General features: G+C 37.6%; 1 protein-coding gene across 3 annotated transcripts in view; it reads left to right on the top strand.

The window, feature by feature from the left end:
- LOC149070377 (poly(A)-specific ribonuclease PARN-like) overlaps positions 1 to 15,882 on the top strand; it is a 205,844-nt gene that overhangs the window by 124,247 nt on the left and 65,715 nt on the right. For all 3 annotated transcript variants that reach the window (XM_089249733.1, XM_089249735.1, XM_089249734.1), the window contains one exon: positions 12,210 to 12,270. In XM_089249733.1, the coding sequence (XP_089105859.1) occupies positions 12,210 to 12,270 (61 nt within the window). The remainder of the gene's footprint in view (positions 1 to 12,209; positions 12,271 to 15,882) is intronic.

Here is a 15,882-nt window from a genome sequence, read left to right as displayed (position 1 = left end):
GCTTTCAATTTGCAAGCAATAATACCTCGATGCGAGACATGCAGTTTTTTCAAGATTTCTGGTCTTGCAACTTGTGGCACAACAAGTCTCTGGCCTCTGCATATTATTCCTTCTTTAGAATAATACAGCTCATCTCTACAGTGCCAGTAAGGCTGAGCTGCCGCTCTGGTTCTATTCTTTTCTGGCCATCCCTTTTGAACATGATGAAGCACATCCTGCAGCTCTGCATCACTTGCTGTCATCAAAGCATATTCGTGCCACTTATTGGGTGTAGCACATGCAAGGAGATTAATCGAGACAGCTGCTTCTTGCTCATAATCCTCTTCAAATTTTTCATTTGGCGATTGAGCTCTTGACAAGGCGTCTGCGATCTTTAGCTCTTTACCAGATATGAACATAAGTTCAACATCATATTTGTTCTATCTCAACAGCATGCGCTGAAGTCTGGGAGAGATTGTGTCATATTGCTTTTTACTCAACCCTAGAAGGGGCTTGTGATCTACTGGTCTTCTATAGGTGTAATAATTTAAATTTTCCAGCCCATAGATCACAGCTAACAGTTCTTTCTCAATCTGTGCATAGCGTGTTTGAGCTGCTGTAAGTGTAGCAGATCCATATGCAACTTGTTTGTTATCTTGTAGGAGAACTGCTCCTAATCCGTGCTGGCTGGCATCCACTGACTCAGTCACAGATTTTTTCACATCAAAATATTGTAGACATGGAGCTTGCTCTATCATTTGTTTTAGTTTGTCAAAATCACATTGGGTATTTTCATCCCACAGCCACTCAGTATCTTGTTTTAATAGCTGACGTAGCGAGTGAGTTAAACTAGACAAGTGAGGAGTGGACTTGGCTAGGTAAGTTATCATTCCAAGAAATCTTTGTAGATCCTCACGACATTTGGGAACAGCAAACTCGTTAATGGCCTTAACTTTTTTGGGATCTGGAGTTATTCCAGTATCAGACATTATATGTCCTAAATAATTCACTGATGTTAAGGCTAATTGTTTCTTTTCAGTATTGAACTTAATATTAGATTCTCTGGCGCGTGTCAGGGTTCGATGGAGTAACTGACAATGTTCTTGCATGGATGAAGATCCAAGGGCTATGTCATCAAAGTATGGATTTATTTCTGGATCATCTTCAAAAATTTCATTCATGGCCCTCTGAAACTCTTCTGGGGCATTGTTTAGCCCAAATGGTAAAACTAAAAATCGATATCTTCCCCAAGGTGTTGTGAAAGTTGTTAAAAATGACGATTCTTCATCAAGTGGTAACTGCCAGAATCCATTTTTTGCATCTAAGATTGTAAATACTTTACATCCTTGCAGCTTTGTTATCAGATTATCGGCTGCTGGTATTTGATAGTGAGGTCCTTGGGTCTAGACAAATGCGTAATTTTTTGGGTGTATTCACCACAACCATGTTGCTGACCCACTCAGTAGGTTCCTCTACTTTTGCAATTATTCCATTATCACTCATGCGTTTAAGCTCCTGTTTCACTTTGCCATGAAGAGCCAATGGCACTTTTCGTGGAGCTGCCACATTTGGTGAATAATTTTCTTTCAATTTAATTTTTACAGTACGTTTGAGTCGTCCCACACCAGTAAAAACATCGGAGAATTCTTTCATAACTTCTTCCGGTGTATCACTCTTACGTGAATTTCTGTTCATTTTCATAAGGTCATTCAATCTTTTAATTAGTCCTAATTCATTGCAAGCAACTAGGCCTAATATAGGGCAGGAATTCAGAGTTGTTACAAGAAATTTTAAACTTTTCTTCTGATTCTTGACCTCACAAGTTAACGAACACTCGCCCAATATTGGAACTACATTATCACTGTAGTCTAGCACTGGTTGTTTAATTTTCTTTACAGTTGGCTTTATTTCCCATTTTAGCAGTTCACTCTTAGATATAATGTTCACTTGTGCTCCAGTATCCAGCTTAAATTTGACTTCGTTGCCATTAACTAGGATCTTCTGAAGCCACACAGAGTTTGGTTTTTCATTCTCTAAGGCATCAATTGATTTTAATTCATCTAAATAAACAGTATCTGACGCGATGATCTACTGTGTTAACTCGGCGAGTATTTGGTCTTTTATAGAAAGTTTTCTTCCTACATACTTTGGCCCAGTGATTTTTTCCACCGCACTTGCGTCACTTACTTCCGAAGGCCGGACACTCTTTTGGACAGTGTTTTTTTCCACACTGTTTACAGTCTCTCGGCTCGGCGTTTTCGTTGTTTGCTGACCGCAACAATGCTGTGTGGTGTTTGTTTCTCCTTACGGCGTCGACCGTTATTTTGCTTTCACCCATCTCCGTTGCCTGTGCCTTACTATGTTCGCACGTTTTGCACTCGCTAATGATGTCTTGCAGTGTTTTCGTTGATCTACTCATTTCTCGGACCAGTCTTTCTTGTAGTGCTTTGTCACTCAGTCCTTGGATGATCTTGTCACGGAGCATTCTTTCCATAGACTGACCGTAATTACACTCGGCGACCGCGCATCGTAGTCGCGAATAATAGTCGGCAAATTTTTCACCTTTTTCTTGTTTTATTTCAAGGAACTTGAAAGATGCATAAATCTCATTCTGATAGTCCGAGAAATATTTGTCGAACTCACGAAGGATTTGTTCGAGCGATATCGCAGTGCTTGCCGCTGCGGGCGCAATATCGAAGGATCGCAACTGCTTCTTCAATTCCTCTCCACACACATGACGAAAAAGAGCAGTTTTCGTAGTTTCTGCCTCCGAGCTGTGTTTAAGCGCTTCTAAATAATCCAAGAAATCCTCCTTCCAATACCTCCATGCTTCGGATGGGTTTGCTCCGGCATTGAATGGCTGGATGGTCGGCAGGCTTTTCGCAATCTTTTTCAGATCTTTGAAGTGTAAATTCAAAAATACGTGAGTATTTCTCTAACTGACACCATGTTATATATTGCTGCTTAGCTATTTACTGTTTGGTCCACTAACTATGGCGATGGACACAGATTCCTACAACCAGTTAGCATAGCATCCAGAGCATGCCCTTCTTTATTACAATAACTATCTTACAAGGCAGGATGGTGCTGCCATCTACAAATGGTATTATGAAGTAGTAGATACATTACAGTTCTATGTTTCACTTGGACTCATCTATTACCCCCTTTCATTTGGCAGATTATGTCACGTTCACACTGTATAGTAAGCGCTGTTTAATACCTCACACAAAAACAAGGCCACAACAGGTAAAATGCACAATAAGGTGACTTAAAAAAGATGCCCATAACAAATATAGATGTCACATATTTCTAAAATACAGCAACACCCCCCCCCATCCCTACCCAATTAAAAATGCAATTATAAAACTAAAAACTGTATATACCGATAAAACATTGTGCCCATTGTGTTTTGATTTTTCAGTGCTGCCATCTATATTTCAGAAGTGATGTGTTATGATTGAATCACATTTGTACTGTCAGACTTTTTAAAGGGGAGATCGGCTTGTATTCGCGCCTTGAAGCAGGATTCGCACTGTGCTTAAAAACTCCTTAAAAAGTCATTAATTTTCATTTCCTATTTAAGGGGCCTTAAAAACTCCTTAAAATCCTTCCAGCTGTTTCTGAAAAATGGTTGACTTTTCCCCCACCCTGGAATATTTCCTGCTAAGGTTGATGATGAGTAGTACTTGATGCTGAAAGAAAGTCCCTGAAAAAAAGAAGGGGGGGAACAAAAAAACTGGGGGAGATTTTTTTATAGGGATTTCAAGGCCACCCTAAGAGATAACAGCACCTGATTGGTCGGACTGCAGTCGTGGCCACTCCCGCTTCTGATATGCTGAGAAAAACGGGAAAAGACGATTGTTATACTGTCAAAAAATTCACAATGAAATTGAAATAAAGAAGTTAGCTAAGTTCTAACTATCATTCCTGCCAGAAAATGATGCTACTACCCCCCAAAGCAGAATGTGCCAAAATCTGCTACATATGCCCCCCTCACAGAACAATTCAGAAAGAATTTTAAGAAAAAGTGCAAAAAACACTATTACATGTATGGGGATTTTTACCGCAGAACATTTCCAGTCAGCCGAGGACTCGTCGCAGAACAGTGCTAAACATTCTGCTTTGGGGCTACTACCAATGGTGGGAACTCTGCACCATAACATCTTGCTCCTACAGTATATTTTCGTATTTTTCTGCATCAATATTTTTTTTGTGTACTTGGAAACTAGAAATACTTTTATACCTGCCTTGTACACTTAGGCTGGGATTACACTATAAAAGTTTGATAAAATCCCTTTTATAAAACTCGAAAAATTCAACCAATCAAGCTCATAGATTACATTTGTGCAAATGTAACTGATAATCTTATTGGTTGAATTATTTTCAAATTTTAAAAAAGCTTTTTTAAAAAAATTTTATAATGTAATCCCGGCCTTAGAGGAGTAAGAGAAATACTTATATTTCTCCTCTATATATATGGTATGTACAATGACAAGCTCAATGCATTAAATTCTTAGATTTTCGGAAAAGGCCACAAAAAAAGTTTTGTTTTTGTGTGCCACGAAACGATTCTTTCCCAGGGAGCATATTTTATTCCTTCGCACTTCAGCACCACCCCTTTCCTCCCATCTGCCATAGTCGCACTTAGAATTATCCGGGAAAAAAATTTTGAAGACTAATTTCACTCTCCAAAATTTTAGGTGGGGGGGAGGGGGTACTTAAAAAAAATTAAAGTTATTTATTATTAATGTTATTTTTAAAACATTTTCTTTTTTCAAGCAATATTTTATCTATTAAAAAAAAGTTATGCAAAATTTGAAAGAGTATTTTCAGTCCTCTACAAAATTTGGAAGATTGAAATTTAATTTAGATGCGTATTGGATTTTCCCCGCAAGTTCCCGCTTTGTTCCCGAAAATTGGATTGTGGTAACCGCAGCTACTTATTTAAATTATCGGCCCTTCGTTGGGCTTTCTATCGTGAAACTCGATCATATCTTTGATCGTACAGCTGAAGATGGTTTACTCTTGTCCAGCGTTTCTGAACAACCGCGATCGCAGTTTCCGTTTTCACAAAAAGAAAAGAAAAAAAGTCGCCACTGCAAGCAGCAAAAATTACTATGGTCAATCGTCATTGCATGAAATCCCGATGTTTCGTGGGAGAAAAAATTCATTTCATGAATAAAAGAGCTAGTCTGCTGAATTATGAGTGTTAATTTTTAAATTTCGCCAAATAACGAGTGTTAAATCGCTAAACGTCATGTTGAATATCCCGAAATTTGCTCCCATTTTGCAACAATTTCTTTCTGAGTATAACTGAAAAACAAGAAGGAAAATTGCAAAACTTAATTTTAAGAATTTTGTGTATGTGTTGATCCACTTTGAGTGAGAGGTGAATAAAGAGTTGCTGCAAATATAAATAATTTTGTAAGAAAAATCTTCTTCAGCTGTGGTTTTTTTATTTTGAATAATTGAGGGGGGGGATGAATATCACTTTTAGAATATTTATAATTTATGTGATGCTGTTATGAGTTATATTTTTGATCAAAACTTGAAGGTTTTAGAACACTTTGGGGTGGGGCACCACTTGCTACATGTGACAGAGCAAGTTTTTTTTCCTAGTTGCAGTCTCCTGCTCAGCTTCTGGATCTACACCTTTTTCTGGCCCTCTAATGGTATCCATGTCGCACATCTTGGAATGAAAAGGTTATGCATCCTCTGATCTGAGCCCTACAAAAAATCGCAACTGAAAATCACTGAGTTAATAGTGCAGGGCTCCCACTTGTTATACTTTTTGGTAAAATGTTCTACTTTCTAAGTTTTGTTCTACTTTTCCTATTTTTTATTCAAATCTTGTCAGCAAAATTTGTAATTCTTTGAAATGAAAAGGGAATCATCAAAAATTTCTTAATGACACAAATGTATATTATATAAATGTAATTTCATAATCGTCTTCGCCGTCGTTGGGAACGGACGTGCTATTATCGCGCTCCACTCACCGACACGCCAGTGCGCCATTTTGTGTCTTTCTTTGTGTTTTTCTTCGTTCTCGTGAGTTTTACTTAGCGTGTTGTTTATTGTTGGGTCATATTCTGCGGTGATTTTCTTTTTTTTTTAGCGCACGTTGGATTGTGAGATAAGTGGTTTTTTTTTTTTTTTATATTGCTCTCATTTTTTTTTAAATTTTCATTGTGTATTTTCGATCGACTTATATTTATTTTTCTCGTTCGCATTTCATTTTCGTTGTTTTTTCGCCAGGTTCGCTCGCTTCTTTGATATAAGTTCGTAGTTTTTGGACGTTAGTGTTAGCAAACAGTGTATACTTTTTCCCGGGTACTCTCAATAACGTTGTTTTCCTTCCATTTGGGCCTATTGTTGTAGTGTTAGTGTTTTGAGATAGTTAGCTAATTCTAATAAGTATAAATTGTACTTCGTAGCTTAATACTTTTTTTAGAGGGTGTTGTATTCATTATATACATATTTATTTTATTCTTCGTGATTTAGTGCTGAGCATTCTACTTTACGTAATTTTTTCGTATAATCTCTTACGTATATTTTGCATAGTAATGTATTTTACATTATTTTAATTTCCAGTTAACGTTTCTCATTTTCGTATTGTTAAGTATTATTATTATTATCTAGCTTTAGCAATAGTGTTAGTATGCCTCGACCTCGACTAGTGTTGTGTAGAGCTTGCGACGGGAGGTTTCCCTGGTCTAGGGGTATAGTAGCTGATAGTTTCAATTGTAAAGGGTGCTTGGATAGAAAAAGGCTGGAACACGAGGTCGAAGCTTTACGGGAAAAAGTTAGGGTGCTAGAGGGTCCGGTTATAACGGACCCTCTGGTCGTCGAGCCACCTGTTGATGAAGAAGCAATCTCCACGAACAACGACATTTTAGAGGGCGAATGGGTGGTCGTGGATGAGGTAGAGGGGGATAGTGATAGGGGTTTAATCATCGGCGATTCTATGGTTAGGGAACTTGGGAACCGAGTGTGTAGGGATTTTCGGGGTTTCGAGCGCTGTTGTCTTCCTGGGGGGAAGATTGGCAACGTTCGAGACGTTTTTCATCGCCGAAAGTTGCCCTTGCGGGTGATTCTGTGGGTGGGAACAAATCAGGTAGGAGCGAATATTAGTGAGTCTCTGTCAGAATACCGGGATTTACTATTATCCGCTAGGGAGGGGGGTTCAGATGTGGCAGTGATTCCAGTGCTGCCAAGGGGTAGTAGGGGATATAGGAGTAGGATCCACCAATTCAATATAGGCCTGAAGGACATTTGCTCCTCGCTTGGGGTCACGTTCTTGGAGCTTCCCGCATTTACCGATAGGTGGCTTCGTTCGGATGGGATCCATCTAAATAAGAGAGGGGTCTGGGAGGTTTACGATAGTCTTAGGTCAGGTTTTTTACTCCCAGACCACGTAGTCGGGAATGCGGGTTAGTTAATGATAATCACAACAGTACTGACGGGGAATTACCCACCTCTGACTTGGATGGCTTCTCGATTGACAACAAACCACCGGGCAAATTAAAATGTGTGTTAATAAATGCCAGGAGCTTGGGTAACAAGAAAGATTTTTTAGAAACTATGATAGTTGTGGAGGACTTGGATCTTATAGCCATTACAGAATCTTGGGCAAACGATGGGGATGAATCTTTCTTACACATCTCCGGATACGATACTTTTTTGAGAAATAGATCTGATAGGAAAGGGGGTGGAGTGTTGATATACGTGAAATCATGTTTGAAGGCTAGAGAGTGTAACGTGCAGAGAAGTGATATTGAAACCATATGGGTTGAACTTGAGAACAAAAGACGTCATAAGCTTATTGTTGGGGTTTGTTACAATCCACCGAATAGGGATCAAAACTATATCGCCAAAATGCATGATGAAATTTCCTACATGTGTAAGCGAAAGAGGGTTCTCATACTAGGGGATTTCAATTACCCGGGTATTGATTGGGAGAACCTTTCATCTGGAAATCAGTATGAAAGAGACTTTCTTAAGTTGGTGCTCGAAAATTTTTTGTATCAGCATGTATCAGAAGCCACTAGGGGTACTGCTATTTTGGATTTAGTTCTTACTAGTTCTGAGGATCTAGTTGAACATGTTTCGGTGGGGGAAGAGTTTTCTTCCAGTGATCATCGTATCGTCAGATTTCTCTGTAACTTTTCCTCGGGTAAGGTTGATAACAAAAGACTGGTTCCTTGTTTTCGGAGAACTAACTTTGATGTTTTGCGAAGAAGGTTAGCGGAAGTTTTCAAAGACCGGTTGGAATCAGTAGGGGTGGTAAGTCAATGGGAAGAATTTAGTACGAAGCTGTCCTCTGTTTTGCACGACGTCATACCCTTTGTTCGAAAAAAGCGTGTTTGTACATCACACCCTCTATGGTTCACGGATAGCGTGCGGAACCTTTATCTTGAAAAGAAAAGAGCATTCAGAGAGTATAAAAGTGGACGAGGTGACCTATCATTGTTTACTGATAAAAGAAGACTGTTGAAGAAAGCGATAAGGGATAGTAAAAAGCAAGTTGAATCTAGGTTGGCAGATAACATTGGCTCTGACCCAAAATCATTTTTTCGATACGTCAATAATGGATGTAAGGGGACAGTTGGCCCCCTCTCGATAGGAGGCTCAAAAGTAGAGAGCAATGTAGGCATGTGTAGTGCTTTCAATGACTTTTTCGCGTCGGTTTTTAATGGAGATAATGATATTCGATATACGGGTGTTGCATGGGGTAATAAAACGCTCAACGATATTCAAGTGGAAGACGTGGAGGTCCTAAATCTTCTAAGAAATGTATGTGCAAGCAAAGCACCAGGACCAGATGATATCTATCCCAGAGTTCTCAGGGAAGGTGCTAATGAATTGTTGGGGCCAGTCGCACAGATATACAGGAGTAGTGTTGCTGAGGGTATCGTCCCGAGAGATTGGAAACTGGCTAACGTTGTTCCGATATTTAAGAAGGGTAGTAGAGAAGTGGTGTCTAATTATCGTCCAGTGAGTTTGACGAGCTCCCTCTCGAAAATTTTGGAAATTATCATCAAAAGGCAGTTTGTGAAGTGGATAGACGAGAATAATGTATTGTCGGATAATCAGCATGGGTTCAGGAAGGGGAAGTCATGTGTAACTAACCTCCTTTGCTTCTATGATTACGTGACTAAGGCTTTGGGTAAGAGCAAAAATGTCGACGTTGTTTACCTTGATTTCCAGAAGGCATTCGATCGGGTCCAACATGGCAAACTCTTGAAGCGTTTACACGAGATTGGAATAGGGGGCAACTTGCTGAATTGGATAGAATCGTGGTTAAGAGACAGGTCGCAACGAGTTATGGTGAACGGGGAATTCTCTGGTTGGACAGACGTCACAAGTGGAGTTCCTCAGGGAAGTGTCCTTGGCCCCATACTTTTTTCACTTTTTATCGATAAACTCGATCAGGGTATCGATGGAATTACTAGCAAATTCGCAGATGATGTGAAGCTAATGGGGGTAATCGGGAATGAAAGCGATAGGGAGTTGCTCCAGACCAACTTAAACAAGATTGCAGCATGGGCAAATGAATGGAGCATGACGTTTAGCGTAGATAAGTGCATGGTCGCTCATTTTGGTTCGAACAACCCACGGTTCTCTTACGAGTTGAATGGTGTCACTATCCCGGATGCAACTAGAGTCACCGATTTGGGAATTCTCATTGACGAGCGACTTAAGTTTTCTGAACATTGTTCAGCGGTTGTCAAAAAAGCGAATAGAATGCTTGGTCTCATTTTCAAAAAGGTCTCTTCGCGTTCTCCTAAAGTCATTCTTCCGCTATTTCGAGGCTTAGTTCGTCCTGGACTGGAGTATGCTGTAAGGTTTTGGAGACCATACCTACAGAGGGACATAGACTTGGTTGAAGGGGTGCAGAGACGAGCTACGCGTGTCCTTATTGGCACACAGGGCTTGAGTTATGAAGAAAGACTTCATTTTTTGAATATGTTTACATTGGATGAACGCAGGTGTCGAGGAGATATGATCGAAGTGTTCAAAATTTTCAATGGGATGGATAGGATGGACCATGAACTTTTAGTACACCGCCAATCGACTGCTTTTACAAGGGGACACCAGTATCGATTGGTGAGGGATAATGCAAGGTTATGGTGTCGCAGGGAATTTTTCTCCAATAGGGTTGTTAATAAATGGAATAGCTTACCCCCGGAGGTAGTAAATTGTAACACAATTGACACGTTTAAAAAGAAATACGATAAACATGTTGGGGTAAATCGAGAAGCTATCCATTCTTAGAATAAGACAACCATAAGTATTCTTTATGGGCATTGTATAATATTTTATCATGTGTATATATTGTTTGTAATTTGTGTTAATTGCATTTTTAATTGGGTTGCTGTATTTTTGAAACATATGACAACCATATTTTTATGGGCATCTTTTTATCAGCCACCTCGTGGGCATTTTGCCTGTTGTGGCGTTGTATTTGTATTTGTATTTGTATAGATTGAAATTAACGATTCTGCCAAAGCAAAAATTGTATCTTTTTTTCAGGTTATTTGAGGGGTGTATGTGAGCCATGTGGTTTATTAATTTTTCTTTTGCTTAGTTTGAGGGTGAAAAAACTCATTTTGTGTCAGTTTTTAATGACTACTCAAAACATTATCTGGGTGGAAAAAGTAATTTTGTGTTTACCACTTCATTTAAGTCTTGGACTATTCATTATATAGTAACTAACATTCATCATTTAAAATTATGGTGCACATTTGGCACATAGGTGAAACAACAGTGTTAAAGTTTGCATAGCAGAGTAGTTGGATACGGGCCTATTCTTTGTTTTGTGACCCTGATGCTACCCAATGGCATTCAATTGTCTTCTGTATTTTTAGGACATGTAGAGGCATAAACAATGTTTACAAAGCTCTGCAAAGAGCTAGAAATAAAGGTGCTCCATTTATCAATAAGACTCTCGCAAATATTGAACAGTTAAAAAGGTAAGCACAAACTTTAAAAAAAATGGACAGCGCAGTAAAACTATTTGGTTCACATTGACTTATTTGCATTGGATCTTGTAATTTACAAATTTTGCACTGTTCTTTTGAAAGTAGTCTTGAAAGAGTGTCATTTTCATAAAACTTACATTTTTTTTTTCATAATTTTCTGCGCATCAAAGAAAAAAGTTTAAGGACTGGACTTTGAAAGGCTCCTCGAAATAAATAATTCATATTGTGAGGAGAGACAGAAAAGAATTATTTGTGGTTGCTAATACACTGTTTTAGTCCAAAATTGTTTTTGTTATCAGGCTGTTTCTTTCATTTGCTTTGTCACAAGCTCTTATAGGACACTGAAATAGTGCTATGAAAAAAAAATTTGATTAAAATTTTTTTTTTTAAACATTACTTGCTAATGTTGCTGTGGAGGTAGGTGTGAATGCATGATTAAGTCGATAGACCATCTTAAGATTAGTTCACGGCTGCCTCTAGACAAAATCCATGATTTGTTTACAGACACGTGCATGATTTTTTTCAATGAATGTGGATTTTAGACTATCGCAGCATTTCTCAACCTCTGGTCTGCAACAATGACACATGTGTTTCAAAGTCAGACTTGATGATTTAATTTCTAATTAATGAAATAATATTCTATTGGAGTAATTGATATTTGCAGTATACTTATGGATTCAAATAAAAAATTAGATCTTCACACTTAGGCAACGCTAGAAAAATTGCAAAAAGATCTAGGTGATAGAACAATTTTTTAGGTGTCAAATATTTTTTTTCACAAAAGAGGTAAAATATATCTAAAAATAAAAAGTATTTATTTTGACTTTTCCAGGACATAGTTACCGTCTTCGTTAGTGATATAAATTCCAAAAAGTTTATATTGATTCCAATTTAGTAATCACACATTGAAAATTTTAGGCACCAATACTAATTTCTTAGTTGCCACGGTGACTTGGCACCTGAGATTTATCTAGCCCTGTACTTCATTGGAAAAATCTGGATCCTAAATACAGGATATCATTAATTTTTGTAAAATGTGATTTTCTACAAATATGCTAATTTATGTGATGAAAATATCTTGGGATATGTGGGTTGCTAATTGGTGGCATGTCAAAGACATATTGTGTTGAGAAATGCTGCACCAACTGTTTAGAAACTGGCTGTTAGATAATGATATCAGTGAAAAACCTGTATGTGACAGCTCTTTCAAATCCAAACAATTGAAACATGTTCTTTTTTTAACAACAGTCATCAGCTCTTACTCTGCTTGCTGATAGTGGAATGGATTTTGCTTCCACATACAAGAATGGTATGTTTAAATCCTTTATAATTATTGTTTGTTTACTTCTTGCAATATCATAGTACAGTTTGTGCAATATGTTTTTAAAAGCATCTTATGAGGGTTTCATACAATGGGGGGGGGGGTTGTACACCGCCAGGTGTACACACATATGCAGTTTCAGAACACAATTCTGACTGGGCTTATCTATTGAGGTGTAGTCCAGGCAAACTAAGATAAAAATAACCATGACTCCCTGTAAAATTGCAACAGAAGCTTTGTAAATTGTTTCTTAATCAGAAATCATTACTAAACAACATATCCAAAATCATACCACAGTAACATTCCTAAAAAACCAGATTTTAAAATCTTATTTACATATGAGAGATTAGGGATATCAAAACAGCTTTTTTCCCTTAGAAAAAAAAATAGAAAGATTTACAGCCTATTTGGTGGATTTTTGTGGTTTTCGCTCCTTTCCCATAATCCTTTGTGATTTTTTCCCTACTGCCAAGAAAGAGAAACCTATTTTTTCTTATTGTGAAGTGAAAGAACCTGATTTTTCCCCCTATTGTGAAATGAAAAACTGATTTTTTTTTTCATGCTAGGTTGTGTTTTTCAATATGCTTGAAAGTTTTTTCCGAGATTTTTTGCGCTTTTATAACAACTAATTTCCTGCATAAAATGGACAGTACTAATATTTGTGATTTGTGAACAAAAATTATATAATGAAGCAGATGTAAAGTTTCCCAAAATGAAGGAGATGGTATAAGTGAAGCCAGCCGGATCCGTTTAGTTACAACTGCTGGAATAAGTGTTCATGTTTTGTGTTGGAAGACTGATAAAAAGAGCATTGGAATTACAAAATGGAAGGCTAGTCGAGAAAAAATACTGTTCGCTTACTGTATTTACTACAGGATGAGATTTTCGTTAAATTTTCACTACTACAAAAACTTAGATCATCCTATATGCACGAATGAATATCTAAATACAAGATATCCACAAACCAGATAAGTGCACTACCATATGAGACACTAGACCTTACCTTCCTTATTTCATGCACCATGGCATGAAGCGCTAAAGTAGTAATGCATTGCCTGGACTAGTGTGAAATAGTAGTAAATTGACTTTGGTAATGGATAGTGATTGTGAATCATTGAAAGAAGTCATACTGAGAGAGAGATCTCTTTTGCATGAGTTAACATGTTGAGTCAACAGGAGTGGAAAATCTGCTACAATTTCCGATGTCTGCTACATTCTGCTACAATTTTCCCCTCATTTGCTGTATACTGTTACAAAAATGTCGAAATTCTTCAATTCTGTGCCATCTTGCATCACAAACAAAATTTTTCCTTAGAAAACTTTGAAGTTTCACCACAATAGAAGCTGGCTTTTCGCTGATGCCATTTGTTCTCCTTGCAATTTTATTTCTTGGGGCCGTGAATGGAATTAGCTTGAGGTCCCCCCCCCCCCTAGGATTTGGCGCCTAAGCTTCCGACGACGTATAAAATGGGGTCACTAAGCAAATTACTTCTCATCCACAGAATAACAACAAAAAACCAAAACCCTTCAATCGCTGTTTCCAGCTATTTTGTCAAAAAAAAAAAGTTGACTCATTCGATTTCTTTTTACAAAAAATTCAATCAGAGTACATCTGTTTTCACTCTATATTTTTAACTGATTTGTGATTGCTCCGTGTATTTTATTTTCCAGCATCTTTAACAGATTTTCAGTCTCTTGTTTTACTTCCAAGTTTTCTATTATTCATTTTCTATTATTCTTTTTCTTGATATGCCATTTCCTTTTACATCATTCACCAGCATGTCTAGTGTTCAATGGAAAATGGTTTCCAGCTGCACGTTAATTAAAATTACTTTGTCTAGACCATGATTTGAAAGGTGTTTGATGTAAGATTCCAGCAAAGCTTATTTAGACAGACAAGCAGAGGTCAATAAAAATTCACGAAACTTTTCTTTGGGTATGTGGTTGACACTGATAATGAAAATGATACGGTATCAAGCTAGTGCTAACAGCTACAGTGACCATTTTTGTCTCATCATTATCATATTCGGCATACCAAGGCTAATTGTATTGGGATCTACAGTTTATAGCCAATTCCAAAACAGACGCTGTTCCAGAGGAGGGTGATCACCCCTTCTAAGATCTGAACACTGAGAAACATTAGTCTGTATCATAAAATATATGATCTAAGAAACCTATGAAATAAATTGTCCAGGACCTATCTTTTGTTTTAACGGTCATCCCACGCAGGCTACAGTGCTTTTAGGCGGATCTAAAGCTCACTGTTGGGGGGTGTTTTTCCCCCTTACATTGTTGTGGATGGGGTGCCCATACGTCTCACATTGTCCCGTATTTTTGGGGCAATTATGGTTTTCTTTCTCTTCTGATTTTTTTTTCAGACAAATGCCCCAGTTTTATCCATTTTTTAGTCAGTTTTCTTGAATTTGTTATTTAATCAAAAATATTCATACAAGTAATTTTCAATGGATTTATTGAATGCAATATTATCATATTTACATTTTTTTGGGGAGGGGGGTTATCAGTGTGACCACCCCCCACTCCATAGCATAGCTGCCAAGTCTCTTGAATTTTAGCTTCATCTCTCGACCTCCCAAAAAGTTCTTAAATCTCCCTAATTTTTACAAAAATCACAAAAAATCCCTAATTGTCCGTAAAAATTCCCTACTTCATTTATAAAAAGAATTCCCGCTTCTGAAAACAATCTCTAAGGAATTTCTTGTGGGGCAAAAAGTCTTTTGCCTTTTTTTTCCCCTTTCGAAATGACATCACACGTCGTAAATGGGGGAATAGTGGGAAATTTATTTTTAAGGAAGTTTTACAAACCCTCTGATAGTAACAAGAAAAGGTGTTTGTCTTATCATGCAGCAGGGTTGTTTGGTTTAAACCATGGTTTTAACCAAGTTGGTTTTTTAAAAAGTCAAATAAAAGTGACCATAATATCATTTTTTCCTTGAAAAATATATTGATTCATTATTAGCCAAAATTTTTTATTTTTATTACATTTTATATTCTTGGGATATATTTTGATGGTATATCTTTAAATGGCATAAGATGGCATAAGTGGTTTTTTTTTCAAAAGTCTCATAAAAGTGTGGCCTGAATATATATTTTTTTTCATATGAAGTATCTTAGTTATTTAAAATTGTATACAGAAGCCAAAATTTCTCATTCTTACCACATTTTCTAACCTTTGGCTACATTCTGATGCTCTCTATATATATCTTTACCAAATTCATGAATAAGGATTGCATCACACATCTAAATGTAGTGGTGTATTATCTCACAGGGTTTCTTTTTCCCCTCACAAAGAAGCAGCTCCAGTAGTGACACCATCCTAGGGGCAGGTGGTCCTATAATCCAATAAAGACACCAGCTGTCCTTAAAGGACAAAGACTAGTGTACTAGTAGTTACATTACCTCACAGACATTTTCATTTCCTTTCCCCATAAGAAGTAGCACATCTCACACTATATCACCCAGTCTTAATATTCAATAGTTTTGCCATCTAGCCACTATGCGGCCGTGTGGGTATCGTCGGCAGTTGCCGATTGTGACAATTTCACATTGCGAAAATCCAGATTTGGTGAACACACAAGGGCA

The sequence above is a fragment of the Pholcus phalangioides genome, unplaced genomic scaffold, assembly GCF_987345545.1.
Source record: "Pholcus phalangioides strain wild (caught in Gottingen) unplaced genomic scaffold, Ppha-v1.0 ptg000022l_1, whole genome shotgun sequence".
Taxonomy (NCBI): Eukaryota; Metazoa; Arthropoda; class Arachnida; order Araneae; family Pholcidae; genus Pholcus; species Pholcus phalangioides.
Note: the sequence above shows the minus strand (reverse complement) of the source record. Positions and strands in the feature narration are given on the sequence as shown.